The sequence below is a fragment of the Myiozetetes cayanensis genome, unplaced genomic scaffold (assembly GCF_022539395.1).
Source record: "Myiozetetes cayanensis isolate MyiCay16 unplaced genomic scaffold, myiCay2020 scf22, whole genome shotgun sequence".
Lineage (NCBI taxonomy): Eukaryota > Metazoa > Chordata > Aves > Passeriformes > Tyrannidae > Myiozetetes > Myiozetetes cayanensis.
This window is the reverse complement of record NW_026087434.1, coordinates 2870174-2888513: the sequence shown is the minus strand read 5'-3', so window position 1 is coordinate 2888513 and position 18340 is coordinate 2870174. Positions and strand designations below refer to the sequence as shown.

At 38.8% G+C, this 18340-nt stretch overlaps 1 protein-coding gene across 1 annotated transcript in view; it reads left to right on the top strand.

Moving 5' to 3' along the window:
- The window catches only part of CEP112 (centrosomal protein 112), a 150123-nt gene that overhangs the window by 4778 nt on the left and 127005 nt on the right, over nucleotides 1-18340 (top strand). Inside the window, 4 exon segments of the mRNA XM_050319264.1 lie at nucleotides 3275-3356; nucleotides 4939-5007; nucleotides 11511-11558; nucleotides 11705-11779. Of these exon segments, the coding sequence (XP_050175221.1) occupies nucleotides 3275-3356; nucleotides 4939-5007; nucleotides 11511-11558; nucleotides 11705-11779 (274 nt within the window).

Genomic DNA, 18340 nt, shown 5'->3' with positions numbered 1-18340 from the left:
GATACCTGGCCTGGATCTGGTCAGGTTGTCTTGGTCACTGTGAGGAGCATCCTGATGATCAAGTATCACTTTAGGTATTAAAAGCAGCAAAACAATGTCAGCACAACTCTGCCCTATTAGGCCCAATTTAGCATATTGATCTCTCTCCAAGGCCATGTTTGTGGCATAAAAATACACCTAATTACTCCTAACTCCTTACATGCTGCCAGCTGAGGTGTTACTTGCATGTTCCTCCCTCTGTATCTGACTGGTGCTGGTCCCCATTTGAGGAAAGCTGAGGTCCAGTTCCACCTACTCCCTCCCCTGTATTCTTTGTCTTACTTTTTCTCTCTTTCCCACTTAGTTTATAGTAGAATATTGTGCATCTGTCCCCTTTTCCCTCTCAGTGTCTGAACCTAAGATTCATCTTGGTCTGGCAAAGTTCCTGAAGTTTTGGGTGAGGTAGTGGAGCTTTATTTCATCTGCTTCTTAATTTTTGTCCTGTGGAAATGAAGCAGTACCCAAATTGGTGATCAGTGGTTCCCAAGGCTCTGGTGAGTTCTCTGGAGATGTGGCTTGTATACAATTCCATGCCAGGACAAGCAAGTAAATGTGGTGGAATGAAGTTTCTGGTTTAAAGGACTCTGGAAGTGAAACTCTGCTGTATAGGCTCAGCTCTGCTAATGGGTGCTCCAACCAAGACTGGGGCTGTGTCTGAGGAAATCTGAATTTGTGTTGGCAAATTTTGATGGTTCTGTAGATTACATGAATTAGTCTTCAGAGCAATGAGAAACTAATTTTCTTGTGAGTTCTGCAGGAAAAATATTGAGGGTAAATGCTTCAGCTGTTGTGTTTTGTAGCTTATTTAATACCTATTTACGTGTGACTATGTAGACATTACCTATATCCAACATGGAGATCCTGTTTTTCTTTGTGTTTACAGCTTTGAACGAGTTATCAGTGCGGGTAAAGATGGAATATATAATAAATATTTCTGGGATGTGCAGTTTGTAGGGAGAGCCAGCAGATGGTGATCGAGTTCCACTCTATTTGTCTCTCTCCTCGGAATGTGCGTTGGGAAAACTGGATCCATGGGCATGGAATAGGTGTAGCTGGACGAAAATTTTGCATTCCAGGCACGACTCCGTTCTTACAACGCTTTCTCAGGGCAAAATAGATAATGTCAGTGAGACATGTTTGAGTAACTACTTGATGTTGTTTATCTCAAGATTCTCCCCTTTCAAAGGCCCAAACAGAGAAGTTCTTTTCATAGCGATTTTTATCTTGCAATACAAATGATTCCGTGTCTGGCAATCTTGGCTTTTCTATATGAAGTTGTTTTTTCCCTGCCTAAATGAAAAGGAGGTAGACAAACCTTACTTGCAAGCTGGGGGGTGGTTGAGCAAGCCCAAGGCAGCTGGTGCTGGCAAGGTGCAGCTTTGTTTTGAAACATGAGAGGGTTGGTTTGAGGAATGTTGAACACAAACCTGGGCTTTTTGACCCCACAGGAAAATTCTACTGTATGTTTAGAGGCTGTGCCTGAAAAACACTGTTCAAGGTTAGTGTGGAGCTGGACCAGGAGGAACCAGTGAGTTTTTGCCTCGCTTTGCTCCCACTAGGTTATTATTTACTAATCTCCTTTATTAGCAGCAAATTGCTTCCTTCTCCCATTCTCAGTGTTGTGGCTGAAGCAGGAGGGTCAGAGAGCTGATGTCAAGACTCTGACCATTCCTCACTCACCTGCCCTGAGAGGGAAAAGAAACAACGCTGGGATTTTTTTGGACCCTGACTTGTGTTAGCAGAAGGCTGGAAAAGGGAGTGAATGGGCAGAAATAAGCTTGAGAGGAGCAAGATTGTGGTCCACCCACAACAATTTCAAATTCTGTTTATAGAACCAAATAAAGCAGCTTCCTTTGCAGTTCCTCTTCCAAACAGCAAATACAGAACTAAAATCTATCTAAACCTTTTTTCTCCTTTTTGTCAAATTAAGAGTATTACAGGTGACTTGGCTTGGTTTGCATATTTGTTGACATTCCTTAATCTCTGAATGATAAGGGCATGAATTCTGTTTTCTCTCATTTTTAACAATTGGAACACTATTGAATTGTTTAACCTGAGCATTGCTCAGAAAACAAATCTGATAGAAGTGCAGATTTACTGACAGGCAGAGATTTATCTCCTTTTAATGAAAGGTAATTGTGTCAAATGAAATCTTGGTGAGAAATGCGAGAGGCATTGTATTATTACATTTCTTTTGATCCTTTTTACCTCTAAGACTCTGCTTATCTAAACTATTTAGAGCTTTGTAATGGTTATTATGCATCCATACATGTTGTTTATGTGGGATTTATTGGTGCTGGAAGGGCTGGTTTGCTCCCAGTTGTTGTATTTCTCTGTTCCCTGCTGTTTTGATGAAAGCTGGGGCCCTGTGCTTTGTGCAAACTTTGTGTTTGTCTTCCTAGAAGTGACTCGTTTATATTGTACATCCAACTGTTGTTGTTCTGTTCATAAACACTTAATTCATCTCAGAGTCTCTTTGGCATAACAACCATCTCCTTTGCTGCCAGATGGAAAGGAAGGTATTTTAATGGTCTGATTTGATTTTAATGTAATATAACTAGTCATGGGAAGGTGAAGGGACTACCAGGAGTTCTTAGTTACCTTAATACCTGGACTTGACAGTGGAGTTTATGCTGAAGGGTGTTTTGCTGCTGTTTTGGATCGTTTGCTGTATCAACCTATCCAATTAAATGCCTATAACTTTTATTTTATTTTGTTCTTTTTTTTCCCACTGTTCTGTGGTTGATAAATATCTGTTGACCAGGTGCATCAGGGACAATTCTCTTCACCTGCTATTCTTAATTTCTGTTTGTTGAAGTGTTTTATTTATGGCAAAAGCTTTTCCAGAAAATCCCTGTCCACTGCTCTGCTGCTTCAAAACATCCTTCTAGATCAGTCTTTCTGGTTAACTTGGATTTATTCTAAAATCCATTGTGTGATGTTGGGTCATGTAGTAGAAGAAAAGCAATGAATGCTTTTTGATGTACCATCATGTACAGAATATTTCTGGTGTTTCTGTTGGCATGTTTTTTTTTTTTTGGTGGTGTATTTTTAAAGCTTTTGTTTGCCTTTGACAAATTTTCTCTTTTTCTCCTTTTTTTGATCAATATATCCTCACAATTATTTTCTCATGTGTATTTTAGAAGATTCTGCTGTATGATTAACGTTCTCTGTGTGCCACAAATCGTTGAAAATGAATTTTTCTCTCTCTGCTTACTGTTGTTGTTAATAACAGGGAAAGACCCAATGAGAAGCCATCAGATGTATCCCATTATCTTCGGAGGACAGGGGACAATGACCTGGGCACGTCACTGTCTGTAAGATCCTTCTCCTTTTTTCCACAGAACTCCCTCTATTTTCCATGAGTTGGTTTTACACATCCCTGTAAAGCTGTTTTTTCAGTTGGGTGGGTCGTGATCCCTGTGTAAAGCTGCAGACAGGGACTGAAGCTCCCCAAAATCTGCCCTGTGCAGTGCAGGGGGAAGGAATTCCTTGGGGGATGCTCCCAGTTCATCCCAGTTGTTGACCCAGTTGTTTGGTGTGTTTGGTGCTTTGTTTTCCCTGGGCTTGGCAACGTGCCTGTGCTGACATCACCTTGTATTTTGCAATCATAGATTAAAGAAAGCTGCATAGATGCCTCTGGCTCTGTTTAGTGGTGGTTGACCTCTGGAGGGGTGAATTTTGGACAGTTTGTTTCCTCAGACTTTCCACAAGGAGCGTTATGGCTGGTGAAAGGACATTGAACAGGCTTCATGGAAAACCTGTGCAGTCCAAAATATTAAGTGATGTTGTGTGTGTGTAACTGCAGGCATTTACACTGAAAATTGCCCCTGACAAATATCTGTTACCAAGAAATGTGCTGTTTGCCTTCACAAACGTGGCTTTCACCACGTCTACGACAACTCTCATCCCTCCATGGAACACTGAATTTGCTCTATGAACCTGTTGAGGTCTGCCCATAATTCTCTTTTGATTATATCAGGGGAACAGTTTACAGAGACTGCAGCTGGGAGAGGGCTGTTGCCACCTGAGGAATTCATCCAGACTGCTCTTCCCTTCCTTGCTGGGCACAGCCAAGAATTTAGGAGGACATGAAGTCCAAGTGGGATAAATTGGAAGTGTTCTGAGGAGATTTGTGTTCTGTTGAGCGTCTGGAATAGAGGATTAGCAAGGGGATCATGGTTTGTCGTGACAGGTTGCAGGTGGTCAGTGGGCAAAAATAAGGTCTCTGCCCTAGGGTCTGATTGGTATGAATGTATTTATGTGTGTGTTGATTGTATATATACAAATATAATTTAGAAACAGAAATACCATGATTAAAGATAAAACCACAGGCTAGATTTACTAAATTTCTCGTTATTGGTTTCCTGTTTATTTTACTTAGAGAAATATTCCTTGTCAATTCCTGGAGCAACAGTAACCCCAGTCCTGTTTGGATGCTGGAAATCCTTTCTGTGGAGGGGACCCTCAGCCTTGAGCTGGGCAGCAGCTCTGCTTTGATAGCTGTCACTGCCCTGCTGTGCTTTCCTTTAATTTTTAATTTTTTTTTTTCTTTGGAAGCTGATCAGGTGACCTCTGAATTCTGGATTGACCCTACAGTGGTTACTGTGGAGAGAGGAATCATTTTTAGAATATGGAGTGTTTTGATTTTTGTTTAGTAAATTTACCCTCTGTAAAGGAGATCAGAGTAAGTAAAGAAGAACACTATAAAGTGAAGATCTGGGCTAATTTATCCTCAGAATTCCTTTCTTCTGGTAACTGAGCTATTTAGATTAAAGCTGCCAGAGATATTGTGCCACTCTTAGGAAATGCAGTGTAGGAATGGCCAAGCCCAAGAGAAGCTTTATTTTAAGTTATGTATCCACCAGTTCTTCTGATATTTTGACTTTTCTGTTCCAGGATGATCATCAAGACAAAACTCTGGATGACAATGACCTCGAAGCTCGTCTCAATAGTTGGAATCTTGGGGTAAAGCAAACTGAGTGCATTCCTTATTTATTAACTTAAAATGCAAGCTCCTTATTAATGTAATCTGCATCTCTGAGCTTAGTCAACAAAACTGGTGTGGGAGTCAGTCTTTTAGAAATGAATTGGCTGAAGCTTGGAATGGTTATTAATGAAAACATGTCATCCTGAGAAGAAAACATCAAAAATGCCTCATTTTTAAGTTATAATAAACTTACTGTATTTAATAAGGTTACTGATGAATCAGGCGAGTGGTCAAAACCAAGTATCTGGTAGAAATTTCTGAAAGACTGTTTCTTGATGACTTGTCTTTTAGAGGGTGACACAAGAACCATTTCTAGCACTTCCAGACTTAGATCAGTGTATTTTGCAGGAATTGTAGCTTTCTAAAGTGGGGAAAGTGGATCCTCCCAAAGATTTTTTTCAGTAGCAGCAGCTCCAACTTGCCAGAGTTCCATACAGGTGTCTGAAACAAAGGTGCAAGCAGTCACTTGTAGGTTTTGGATATTTTGGGCTGCATAAATACCTGGATTATAGGAGCAGATAACTGTAATACCTTGAGCTTTTAAAGCTGCTTTAAGGGGGGGAAAACTTGCTCATGGCCATCTTACAAATTGTTCCAACTGATGCTGACAAAGAATCTCTATCCAACGCTTTCCTATCAGTGTTGATCTGCCTGCTTGCTTATCTCTGTAATTTTATTTGTATTTTATTTCTTTTTCCTAATTGAAATTCCAGTTTGCAATCATGTTGTGTTGATAACGGATGGTTATTAAAGTGTGATGATCCTCTGCTGATACAGGAGCTCTCCTGGATAACAAATTGGCTACTGTGACACATAAATCAGGTTTTCAAGTCTCCTCTCCAGGGATGGTAATTAAACAAGTCGCTCCTGAGAGACTTTGATTGCCTGATAAGACTTGTTGGGAGTTACCTGACAAAGAGGATTTGAGGTTGTAAAAGAGAGGTCTGTGAGGGGTTGCTGCTCCAGAGTGTTTCCCTGCTGTGGATCACGGCCTTGAGTGGCTTCTGAAAGGGTCAGGAAGTTTTAAGTTGAGTGTCACACTTAAAGAAGAACATGTCATTGCTGAAAATGAAATAAAAATCTCACTAAATGACTGCAGATCCTTGGAATCTGGAAGGTTTGAGTGTCAGATGTGGCTGCTGTTATTTGTGAGCCTTTACAATGTCATGGGAGCATCCAGCTCCCCTTTAATTGCCAGTCCCATCTGCAAACTGTTCAGGAAACTTAATTTACAAGTGATCCCACCTGAGATACAGAAGACCCTTGACCCAAAAGAACAGTTCTGTAGTGGGGAAGGTAGGAAAGGAAATACAGAATGGCTTTTGCTTTGAGCTGCCCAGTGTAAAGAACAGCTGTTTTGAAAAAGCTTTGCTAACTTTGCTTGGGTTTTTTGGTTATACATTTTTCTCAGTAAGAATCTTGGTGATTTTTAGGAAACTGTGATTATTTCAAGCAAGTTTATATGGAGATTCTGCTTTTGTTCAGGAATCCTATCTAAGTGCTCTCTACATATTGATTAGACAACCTTGGTGTCTTCCAGCTGCAAGTTACTGTTGAACCTTCACTCTTCCAGTCTGGCTGGATTATAATGACCAGTTATAAACTGTTAATTTACTTTTACTGTTATCTTTTGATCTCCTGCTTCTTTCCTATATTCTGAATTTCCTCTTCTTCAAAGCTCTGGTGTTTTTAAGGTCACAGAGTGGATGTGTTGTCAGTGTTTGTGATATGTCCAAATCAGTGGCTGAGATTTTTTTTTTATTATTAGCATTACTAAAAATACTCTAACTTTTGGGAAATACTTTCATGATTTCTCTACTAAGCAGAGAGGTCAAAGCTTAACACACTGTTATGTGTTGTTAGCAATAACATTTTCTGCAGGACATTGAGGCTGTTGCATTACTTTGCTCACATTGTTGCTTCTCACGAGCAATCAAAGAATTTTTGCCTTTCCCTCGCAACATTCCTGATTATCATTATCAAGCATTTTATTGTTCAAGTTATTTATATTCTAGTCATGCATGAGTAAATATTTTTTAAAAAAAACCTCCTTTGTCCATCTTTATATTATTACATAATAAAAGTAACCTGGGCTAGTGGGAGGTGTCCCTGCCCATGGCAGGGGATTGGAACAAGATGAGCTTTAAGCTCTGTCCCAACCCAATCCATTTTGTGATTCAGTGATTTTATTTTATTAACAGCTGTCAATGATGTTGCAAATCTAGTACACTCATAACTAAAGGGAAGGTGACCATCTCCTGTTTGCCTCAAAAATTAATTAAATATTGTGAAATGTGTTTATATAGAGTCAGGAAAAAAAGCTTTTTGGATAATGGAATTAAACTACCTTTCTTCCTTTCCTGTTTTTTTTCCTCTTGTAGCTGAGCTTTTGAGATTGCAGAGAATCGTATTTTTAGATGAAAAGTTGAAGTTATGTAAAGGACCATCAATGAATTAAATCCCTGCAAATTCTCACCTGACCTACCTCTCTGTCTGCCTCTCTCTTTCCCTATTTCATGGTGCTTCTGATGCAGTTTGATTTGTCACTGAATTGTAACCAATTTGAGGTGTGACAAAGCAAGTCTTTCAAACAGCCCAGGAAATTCAGCACATCATTTTAGGTAGAAAGCATACAAAGAGACTGTACCCTGGGGAAATAGCAAAGGGTTTTTTTTAATCAGGGAGAACATGAGTTTTCATCACTGGAGTTCAGCCAGCACAAGAATTTAACTCTTTTTTAGCTTTTAACCAGAAGTTGATGTGGGATGTGCAGCACAAAGAACCTGGACATCAGGTCTTGCCTGGAAGGATTTACCATGGGAAATGTAAGAAGGGGTTAGGAGGACTGAGACCAAAGAAATTCTGCTGTCAGGTTTGCATGATGTTCTCCTTCCTTGGAGAGAGGATGTAACACAGGGTTAGAGCAGATGGAAGCGTTGGGAATTCCTGGGTGGCTGCAGCAGCAGAGGAGGCTGTTCCTGCTCCGTGGACTTGGCACACATCTGCCTGTGCCTTTCCAGCCTAGTTAAGCTCAGCCATTTCTGTGCAAACCATTTGATTATCTTTTGTTTGGTTTCTCAGCCTGTCTGCTTACTATAAACATACCTACTGTATATGTTGTGGTGTTGGAGGGCAGCAACACTGGAAAAACTTTCCCACAGTGAACTCCAAGTGGTGTTGTGACTTCAAAAAAATCAATTCAACTTCCATGCTGACAAACAATCTTCATCTGCTTTAATGTCCTTCCACTAAGACTGCAGAAGCAGCATTAAAGTGAACTTCCCTGCAAATTATGATGTTAGATAAGAATGTCCTTACTCAAATTTCCTGAAGCTACTCAGCAGTTATTTCTGTGGGGAACATGCTGGCTGGGTTTGTTAGATTAAAGTAAGAATTTAGGGCAAGGTTCAGTTTAGTTGTTTACCATTTCAAAGTCTTAAGTGTTCTTAACTCTTTCATGTGTGTTTTTGCCGTCCTTGTTTTGAAAACAGTCCCATTTTGTCTTTGAAGAAGCTCAAGGGGGGATGTGCAGCAAGGCCGCTGATCCAAATGTGGGGGGTTTGTTCCCTGCATCTTTAATATACCCAATGTACCTTCTGCCTCTGTGACTGAGCTGAAATAAGCTCCAGTTGTGCTTTACTGAACGTAACTAGACCTTGATAATCATCTTCCAAAGAATGAAATGGGATTTTGGAGGGGTGGGATGGAACTGTGACATTAATGTTGTCGTTATTGTGTTATTTACTGAGCATTTGCTGTAAATTTCTGGGCTGTGATTAGTGCCCAGATATGAAGCCTGGGCAGTGTTTTCAGCCTGAGAGATGAAATACTGATGAGGTCCTGAGGATGAATCTTGTGGAAGTACTTAGAGCTCAAAATTGTGCTTTTCCTGCACTGCCCCTGGTTTTGGGGGAAAACAGTTTTATATCAATTTACTTTTATAAGTGCTTCACTCATTGCTTGCATAGGTGCCTTTGTGGTAGACTTCAAAAAGTGCTTAGTTTTGACCACTTTAGGGATTGTTAAATAAATAGAAATTGAAAATACTAAGTTAAAAAACACGACTGACTTGCCTCAAATTGGAATTGTTTTGGAGTTGTGTTTTTATTCACATTTCTACCTTTTTTTTTTTTTCCAGCTTAGGAAAATAAGTATGTTTTCATGAAGTAGATTATTTCTGTGAAGTGATGGGGACCTGGTCACCCAACACCTTCACAGCTCTGGCTTAGGAGGACTCAAGTACCAGCAGTCAGTCCTCACAAATGGAAATGTGGTTTCTTGTCTGACTGCCCAGTAATAGAGGAGGGGGAATCCAAAATGTTTTCCACAAAGAAATTCAAAATGCCATTTTTATTAAGAAGTGGCATTTACAAATTAGAGTTCAATGCTAGTTCAAATGAAGATGTCTTTCATGATGACATTTATTTGGTTCCTGCTCTTAAAAAAGCCCGTGATTTACTGTTCTTCTCATGGCAGTCCTTTAGTTTCATACATATGTATTTTGGCTTGTCTTTGACCTTTTGCTTATTATTTTAAAATTTGCATGTTTCTCATAAATACAGGCTTTTTTTTTTTCTCCCTTTTTTGGACATTCTTTATTGTGATTATTCCCTCTTTAATGTGGTCTCATTTTGAGAACAAGAAGTTTTTGCAGAAGACCAGCATGAAAAGAATGAGTGCTGAGGCATTAAATGTTTACAGATCAGTTTAAGTGGATATAATCCACAACAAGTAACAAAGTGGGAACATTTAACTTCAAAGCACATATGGCTGCTGTTACAAAATCAAAAAATGCAAGACTTGGGCTGTGCAAAGTATTAGAGACACATTTTCCTTCCTTCTCACAAACAAGAAGGTTCTACCTTAGCTTTTTAGATGGGTTTTGAAGACTGCAAACAGCTTAATGTCATGGCCAGATAAAGGATTTGGATTAATTGTGAATATTTATGATGATTTTTAGCTTTTAAAAAGCAAAAGTAAAGGGGGAGATTGTATTGTGTGAAAGAGAGGACTTTTAGGAAATAATGAAACCTTTTGAAATGTGGCTCTGCATCCTTCTCAGAGTTCCTCCAGGTATTGGGAAAGGCTTCCCCTGGTTCCTGGTGCTCAGATTTCTGGGATGTACACCCCGTATTGGGGTGTACCTTGAACTTCTGGAGCACCTTCAGCCCTGGGTACCTGCCAGGGGATGCTCAGGTGTGTGGGCTGGGTGGGGAAATAGCCCAAGTGAGGTGGAAGGAAGAGTTTAATACTCATAAAATGCAGGTGCAAGTGTATATGACACCAAAATTCTTAGTTTAAAATTTTTGTATTTTTATTTCCATATCTCTTTTCTTTTCCCCTTCACTGTGATTAATGCTCCATGTTGATCTCACTCCTCTGTTCTTCTCCTCACCAATCTCTTCTGTGTCCAAAATTCTGAATTTTTGTGGCATTAGGTGCAGGCAGGATTCCTTCACTCCCTGATGGAATCTGTATGGGAGAAAGTTTAATGTAACTGTAGTGAACTCATTGACAATAAAGATAAATAGATTATTTGCTGAATTACTGGGGTTTTTTAATACTTTGAGCTGTAGTGTTAAAACAATAGATAATAATTCATTGAAATGGAATTTGTGTCAAACATGAATCTCTACAACCACTGGGTGAAATATGACAACTCTTCCCCATCATGTAGAAATCCTACATAACCTTTTAGGACAGGAAATGAATAGCACTGTATCAAATTGAAATTTCAGAGGGATTAAGCCTCTTTTTCACTGATAAATTCAGCACACAAACCTATTTAATAGCACTGGAGAAAGCACAGGCATTTGATACACTTGCCATGCCTCGTAGATCAACCTGATCTTACAACATTTAGTCTCTTTTTTTTTAATGTGTATTGCAATCACATTCATATTCCAGATCTCAGTGCTGCATTTTACAAGGTTATACCCTTGAAAGCTTTTTCTTTTTTTGGGCATGTCTGTGATGTGATGTTTGAGGAAGATAGAGCTGTGTGATAGAGGAAGTGGGTTGGGTACAATGGTGTTCAGTTCTTAAAAACAGTGATTAAGAGCTGCTTTAATTATACAGTCACGCTAACGAATTATTTCCTCATGTTTTGTCACTATGACTTACATGTGTGGCAGTTGTTTCAATGCCCCCAACTGTAACTTTTAAAAAAACACTAGATTTTAATCAGTGTAATTGGTAAACTTTTGGTAGCTTTACACTGATTTCAAGGAAAATGTATCCAGTAAAGTTGGAAATCGTTTTTTGCATAAACCATGTCTGTAGCTTATGGGGGGGAAAAGTGATCCAAGTGATCTCTTAGGAAACTTTCCTATTCCTATAACACTTAAGGCACATTGAAATCTCTCCTGTGCTGCTTTTGAGTGGTGCAGTTGCTGTGTGAGTGCAGTTGTGATGTCTCACTGTTTGGAAGACACAAGACACTGTTGCCATGATGACTCTTTTTCTCTGACTCCTTTTTCAGGTAGAAAACCCAAGATATTTGCGAGAAAAACCCGTGCCAAGGTCTTTGGTAGGTGTTTATATTCCCTTTTAAGTTTCATAAAGGCAAGCAAACAAACACTTTCTGTACTTTTGAATTTCTGGTCAGGGCTGATTTTACTTGGAGTTGCTGTTTTTAGCTTAATGAGTTGTTTTGAACTCTTTCTCATTCAATAGATGACACCTAAAATTGTCCCAGGGAAAAGGCCTTCTTATGACCAGCAGGTGCTGCTTCGAGCACAGGAGAGAGAGGTGAGACTCCTTGGAATCTTTGGGGCATCTTCTTGGGAAATTGGGCATTTAAAAGAGTTTGTTATAGCAGCAAAAAATCTCATGGAAGAGAATTTTTGCTCAAGTGGCAGGGCTTTTCATTAACTACTTAATGTATTTCCCAATTAGGGAGTAAAAAAGACTTTCTGAACACATAGAAAAGTTTGAATTCTAGGAATTTTCCAAACTGCCTTTTAGCACAAGCAGTGAAACCCTGGATTTAGTGAGATTTTTATTTAGTTTCTATATACCTTTAAAAATCTGCAGACCCTGACCTTATTTCTGTTAGGACCTATATTATTTCTATATTTGCCTCATTGAGCTCCAATCCTCTTTTATTCCCAGGGTTTTTTACTTTACTTCTTTGGAACATTGTAAATTGGGGAGATTTCTGTCAAAGCTTGTCTGTCTAAGTCTCTCACACATATTTTTTTTGCTTTAAATGTATGTAGAAGTTAAATCTTGTGGTCATTTTCACCTTTTTCATGACTTAAGGAAGTCGATTGCCTATGATACTTTGTTAAAAACTACTTAATTTATTTAATTTATTTAATTTAAACATTTTTTGAAAGACAATGAATTAATGGGCAGGAAAGGAAACTCAACATCTCAACATGCATTAGGAAAACAATTAATAAAAGCCCAAACCCAACCAACCAGTCATTAAAAAAAAAACCAACACAATCAACAAACCCCCAAATTCAACACTTATGAATTGGGATTGTCCAAAAGTTAATTTTGAGACACTTCAGAAGGTACCTTTAGCAGAGATACAGGAGAGGGTGAATTTGATTTGCTTCCATTGTTAATAAAATAATGTACATGAAATGATTGCTACCTGGCAGCCTTGTTGGATGCTCAAATGAGCAGTTGCACAATATTTTCACTTTCTCTGCTCTAACATTGCCTGTTCTTTTGCACTGACAATATTCAGAGCACCAGTGCCCCAGGATGAGGCAGGGTTTCATAAGATGTGAAAAAAGCCCAGAAAATAAATAAATTGAAAGCACAATGTTGTCATTTAAACAATATTTTCAAATTAAATAAACAGGAGTGCATGCCAAGGAGCTACATAAAATACCCAGTTAATACTTTGCTGGTTCAGTGGAAAAATCCTCTAAACCACACAGTAAAAATCCAGGACTTCTTGCTAATGGTGCTGGTTTGAACTGGAAAGGTTGCAGACAGTGTTTCCCAATCACCATGTGTGTGCTATTAACTAGAAAACTTAAATGTGTTTTCATCTTATTTTGTTTGTGAAGCTCAATTAAGAATAAAGCCTTTTCATTTACAGAATGGAGATGCATTAACAGGAAAGTGGAGCTGTGCAAAAGAGCTGGGGGAAACCTTTAACTGTTCTCAACCTCTTTGTAGTACAACAGGAGAACATAAAATAGGATAACTGTGGTGGTTTTTTGGGGTTTTTTTTGCTTTTAACCTTTAGACCTTTGTTCATAAACCATTCCTGCACCTGTTTAGACTCTGTAATGCTGAACACATGGCCCTGTGCAGTGATAACCACATCACAGCCCTGGGAAAGCTGCAACAGCATCAGGCTTTTAGTCATCTCCTCCCCAAATCCTTCTGACGTGGATGAAACCGTTTGGGAAATGGTCATTACTGAAAAACCAGGAGGATGCAACACAACGGGAATAGATCCCTTTGCAGGACAGCAAAGCACCACAGATGGTGGGGGCTTGTCTTGGTGCAAAGGGAAAAAAGTGTCCCTTGGAACTTCACCTCTGGCCATCCTGAGTGTCACCCAGAGGAGGGGAAAGGGAAAGGTCTGATTTGGAATTTTTTCAGAAAAACAGATCCCGTTCCACTGCTAAGATACAGAATTCTGCTGGGTTGAGAAAATAAAATGAACTGTGTTAATAAAACGTGGTTTTGCTGACCTTTCCCAAATCACTATTTTATCTGATGTATCCTTTAAAGAAGTTTTGGTGTTCCTTTAAGGAAGTCCTCTTTCTTAAAGAGGACTCTTTTTATCAATCTTAATTTTATCAATCTTAATTTTTCTTAGCATTTTTTTCCCTCAATTTCCTTCATGTTTATTTTTTGTAAGCAAAGACAATTATTTATCTTATCTCAACAAATGAAACCTAAACACATCTGAGGAATATTGGAAAGAATTTTAACTTCTCATTATTTTAAACTGCAGGTTGTAATGAATACCTGGAGTAAATTTGTCCTGAGCTGTATACCACCTCTTAATTAATTTAATTTTTGGCAAGCTCAGTGCTTTGTGCAATAACTCTCTTATGAAGCTTTACTTCTCTGGGTTAACTGGGAACACTTGAGTGTTTCCAATGTTTTTGTTGACTTATCACTGTGCTCCTGTCACTTCTGGTTTGATTTTTGGGAATCCAGTGAAGATGTCTTTGGACGGCTTCTTTTCCAGCCTCTTGTGTACTAAATTAGTCCAGACTAAAGGGTTGTGCAACTGAGGGGAGGAGGAATTCTGGGTGAGTTTTTGGGAGAACACAGAGTACCTGCAGGATGACTCCCACCAGTTTTCATGGAGTGAGGAATGAAGAGGGAAAACATGCCTGGGAAAAGGGGAGATGTTCTGTGTGTAGGATAACACACAGTGCAAAGAGTTTCCCTCCCCACTGAAAATTCATCTTTGTGGATTAAGAACCAGAAGTAAGATGAAAACATTTTTGGGCCTTTATGTATTCAAGAAGTCTGATCTTTAAGATGCAGCCTTTTAAAAAAGCTGTTTAGAACCTTTATCTCTGTAATCTCGAGTTAAGTTTTTCTCCTTTTACTTTGGGAATGAGCACTCCCATTTGCTGCGTGACCCCAATTTTGTTTATAAAGATCATCAAGATCACCGTGGTTTTACTGCACCAAAAGTGTTGGGATGGAGTGATATATTTATGTTAAGATAAAATCTGCACTGATGGTGTTATAGGTTAGTCCTGGTCTGGCTGAAAGTGCTCTGAATTTAAGGTGTTGAAAGCAGTGGATTTACTGGGCTTCTCACTTATCTGGTAAGAGATTATAAATTGAAAGGGAGAAAATTGCATAAGGGCTGGGATAGAGATTTTCCCCAAGAGGGGCCATTCAGAGAATGTAGAGGAGAGAAAGTTGTAGGAGTTGGGAGGGAGGGTGAATAACACCTGCTGGTGTCATCATGGTGGGGTTTTAGGAGAAGAAAAGGAACACTTAAAGACAACAGTCCCTGCAATTGGAAGATGATGATGAGCAATTCTCTGTTCTCCCACTTCTCTTCCTTTCTTCTCCCCCATTTCTTGTCATCCTGTTCACCTGGAGCTGTCCAAGTCACTCTTGAGCTCATAAACATCGCACTGATTTCCAAGGGGTAAAAACTGTCAAGGTTTTTAATTCTGGTGAATGTTCTTGTTAAACTGTTTTACTTCCCCTCCAAAATACTCCAAGCACTGTGTACTGTGGCGTTGAATATTCTCTGGTTCATCTGATTTTCCTCCTTTTCTCCACAACCCCGGTGTCTGTTTTGAGTGCCTCGCCTGATTTATAGGAGGAATCCACTTCTAAACTGATTCTCACCACCGAGTAATCGTTGAGCAGGGATCTGTTAGTTCATGTTTAAAATCACAGCAACCCTGACTCCTGTTAACATGATTCCTGGCTGATTAATGTCCTGTTCCCCCCCCAAAAAAAACCCCACGTGCAAGTTGTCCGCTGTCTTCCATGTGAGGAAGTCACATCCTGGCTTGCTTTGATAACTCTTCAGAATGTAATGTAATAAAACCCAAACCTTATTTTATTGCCAGACTGGTGTGAGACATCCAGTGTATGTCAGGATGAGACATGTTTTCTTGAACTGCCTGGTGATTTATAATTCCTGATACCAGTCAGGCTGGTTATGGAGATAAATATATATATGTACATGTACTGTTCTTTATTTATTTTTTTTTTTGCAATAGTTTGTGAACTATGTCTTTAATTATTGCACATATGGGCTGGAGACATTGAGAAAGATCAAAGGGGTAGGTTAGCAATTCAAACTAGTGTTTTAACCAGTAGAATGTCCAGATGGTTGCCAAGCAGCTGGGAATTAATCTTTTGCTGCATGATTAATCTCTGCCTCAAAGTGTCTCTCCCTTTAAAAAAAAAAAAAAGAGGAAGAAAGTTTGATTTTTTTTTTTTAATTTTAATTTTTTTTCACATGTGTAGACCCTGATTTTTAAGGGAGAAAAGACACTGACTGTAAAAAGTGCTGTACACTGTTGTGGCTACATGCTGCACTGGTGAAAGGAAGGCAGGAGTGCAGTTTTAGTGGCTGGTTTAGGAGATCCTGAAAAATAAGTTTAAAAAGTTCAGTAGCTGCTGAAACACAACATAAAGAGGAGTAACACTGGGGAGGAAAAGTGGTGTTGACTCAGTGTGTTCAGGCTCATTCACTGGGCTCAGCATTATGCTGAAGAATTATGTGAAGTTTTTGAGTAGTATCTACTGTAATATTCAGATTTTACTAAATGCCTTTGAAATCTGTGTGATTTGTGCATGTTCACAAGGTTCCACCGGGCTCAGGCTTCAGTGCTGGCAACTGAAGGTTGTTTGCTGCATTTCTTAGCTGTCTTTTATGAAATTGCATCTAAGTTTTCACAACTTCTAACCGTATATTGAACTTTTTTTGGTAACTTGCTGGTGGCAGTGTCTGCTCCTAGTGGCAGATGCACTTGCTCTGTGTGCGAGTGGGACACTTGCCACTCCAATAAAGCTGTTAAATGATATGATGTGTTGTAGTGCTAATATGCATGTTATGTTTATTAGCCATATAAAACATCCTTTGGAATAAAAATACCATTCCCAGTTATCACAGTTGTTGGGATACAGAGCACTTCTCCTTATTCCCACTGCCCTCAACTTGGAAATCTGTGAAAAATACATTGTTCTCTCTTGAAAGAGCCTAATGACATTTACATATGAATGAGAACAATTGTCCTTTCAATTATTTTTCTGTGTCCAGCAAATGTGTATTAATTTCAGTGTCAGTTAAAAAGTCAGCTTTTTCTCGATGGGGAAAGCTGGTAGGATTTGATTTAGGACAAAGACTTTCATTCCTAGTGTTTATTGAAATGGGATAATAATATGATGTTAATTTTTTACTGAGTGAATGTTTAGTTGCTCTTTAAAGAATACTCTGAAAAAAATATTGCAACTGGAAGTAGCAGCTGTAGTGTTTTTAAAGAGTAAAGATACAAAGAAGGTTAGATCCGTGCAGGGAATTATAAATGTTTGTTAGGTCAAATAATGTAGTCCAGATCATAAACATGGACTTTTGTGGAGGGACCTTTGAATCTGGGCAAAATGCCATGTTTATAAAGGGGCTTTTTGCATTCTAATTTCTGGCTGTTCCACTTGTTTGATGCTGCTTTTCTTTCAGGCCATCTCTGGTTTATCCTGAGCTCTTTGAAACAGAGACTTTACAAGCCATTTGTTTCACCTTGGGCATTGAACTGGGTAAAAATATTGATGATGTTCAGTGCAGAATTTGGGTAGCGATTCTGTTGGTTTATGATGTGCTGTTTCAAAATGTAGTCATAAATTTATTTATTTGAAATTGGAAGTGAATGGTATTTTGCCCACATCCTGTAAACTCCACAAGCTTTTCAGCAGTTCCATTTGAAACCAGAAGATTAGTTCTGATATGATTAAAATCTACATTTGCTGTAGAAATTTCTATTCAAATAAGTTATTGTGAAGTATTTTTTTCTTTTTCACACCAGTGATTTTCTTTTCAAGATTTAGGTGGTTATTCTGGCTCTTAAATCGCTGTAAAATGTGGAAAGTATTAATATATCTCAAAGCTAATCATAAAAATTTTTGAGGCTACAATATGATACAGAAATAACACAACGAGGAGAGACAGCTTGTTAATGATGATGTGAGATACACTGTTCCAAATTACTTTAGTCTGAAGTCAGCATGTCTTTATAATAAATCTTGACTGTTTTGCAAGTACAGTCTCTCCTGCCTTGGCCTTCCTGGATGGTTTAAAACACTGTATAAATTATCAATATTTATTGTTTTAACCCTGCATGTGAAAATTGAGTAAACAGGATTCAGTAGAAAGTTGGAGTTGTTTGTTGATGTTTTTGTTAAGAAACCTTTCTCTTCTATGAAAATATCAAAGCTTTGTGCTGTGCACTGATTTCTTTCAGCAGCTGCACAACACCAAGACAAATAAGTTTTGTCGTGCACTGTAAGATATACACAAGTCATTGTTCTACATTGTTAGTTCTTACTTTGAAGTTCTCAGTTATTGTTTACATCCTTCTCCCCCTTCCTCGCTTCCTCCCTCCCTCCCCCATATATTCATAGGCTTAGAAAAAAAAAGCAACAAGTACTGTTTTGTCAAATAACCCTCCCCCCCCAAAAAAAAATCTCTGGTGGATGTTAAAGCTCCAAGATGCCACCTCTGGCCTGAGGGTGAGCCCTGTAATGAAGACGAGTGAGCAGTGGGCAGGAGTTCAAAGCTATCCCTGATTAACATTGTTAACCTGCCCATTGAGTTGCTCTTAAATCAGGTATTTAAATATTTCGACA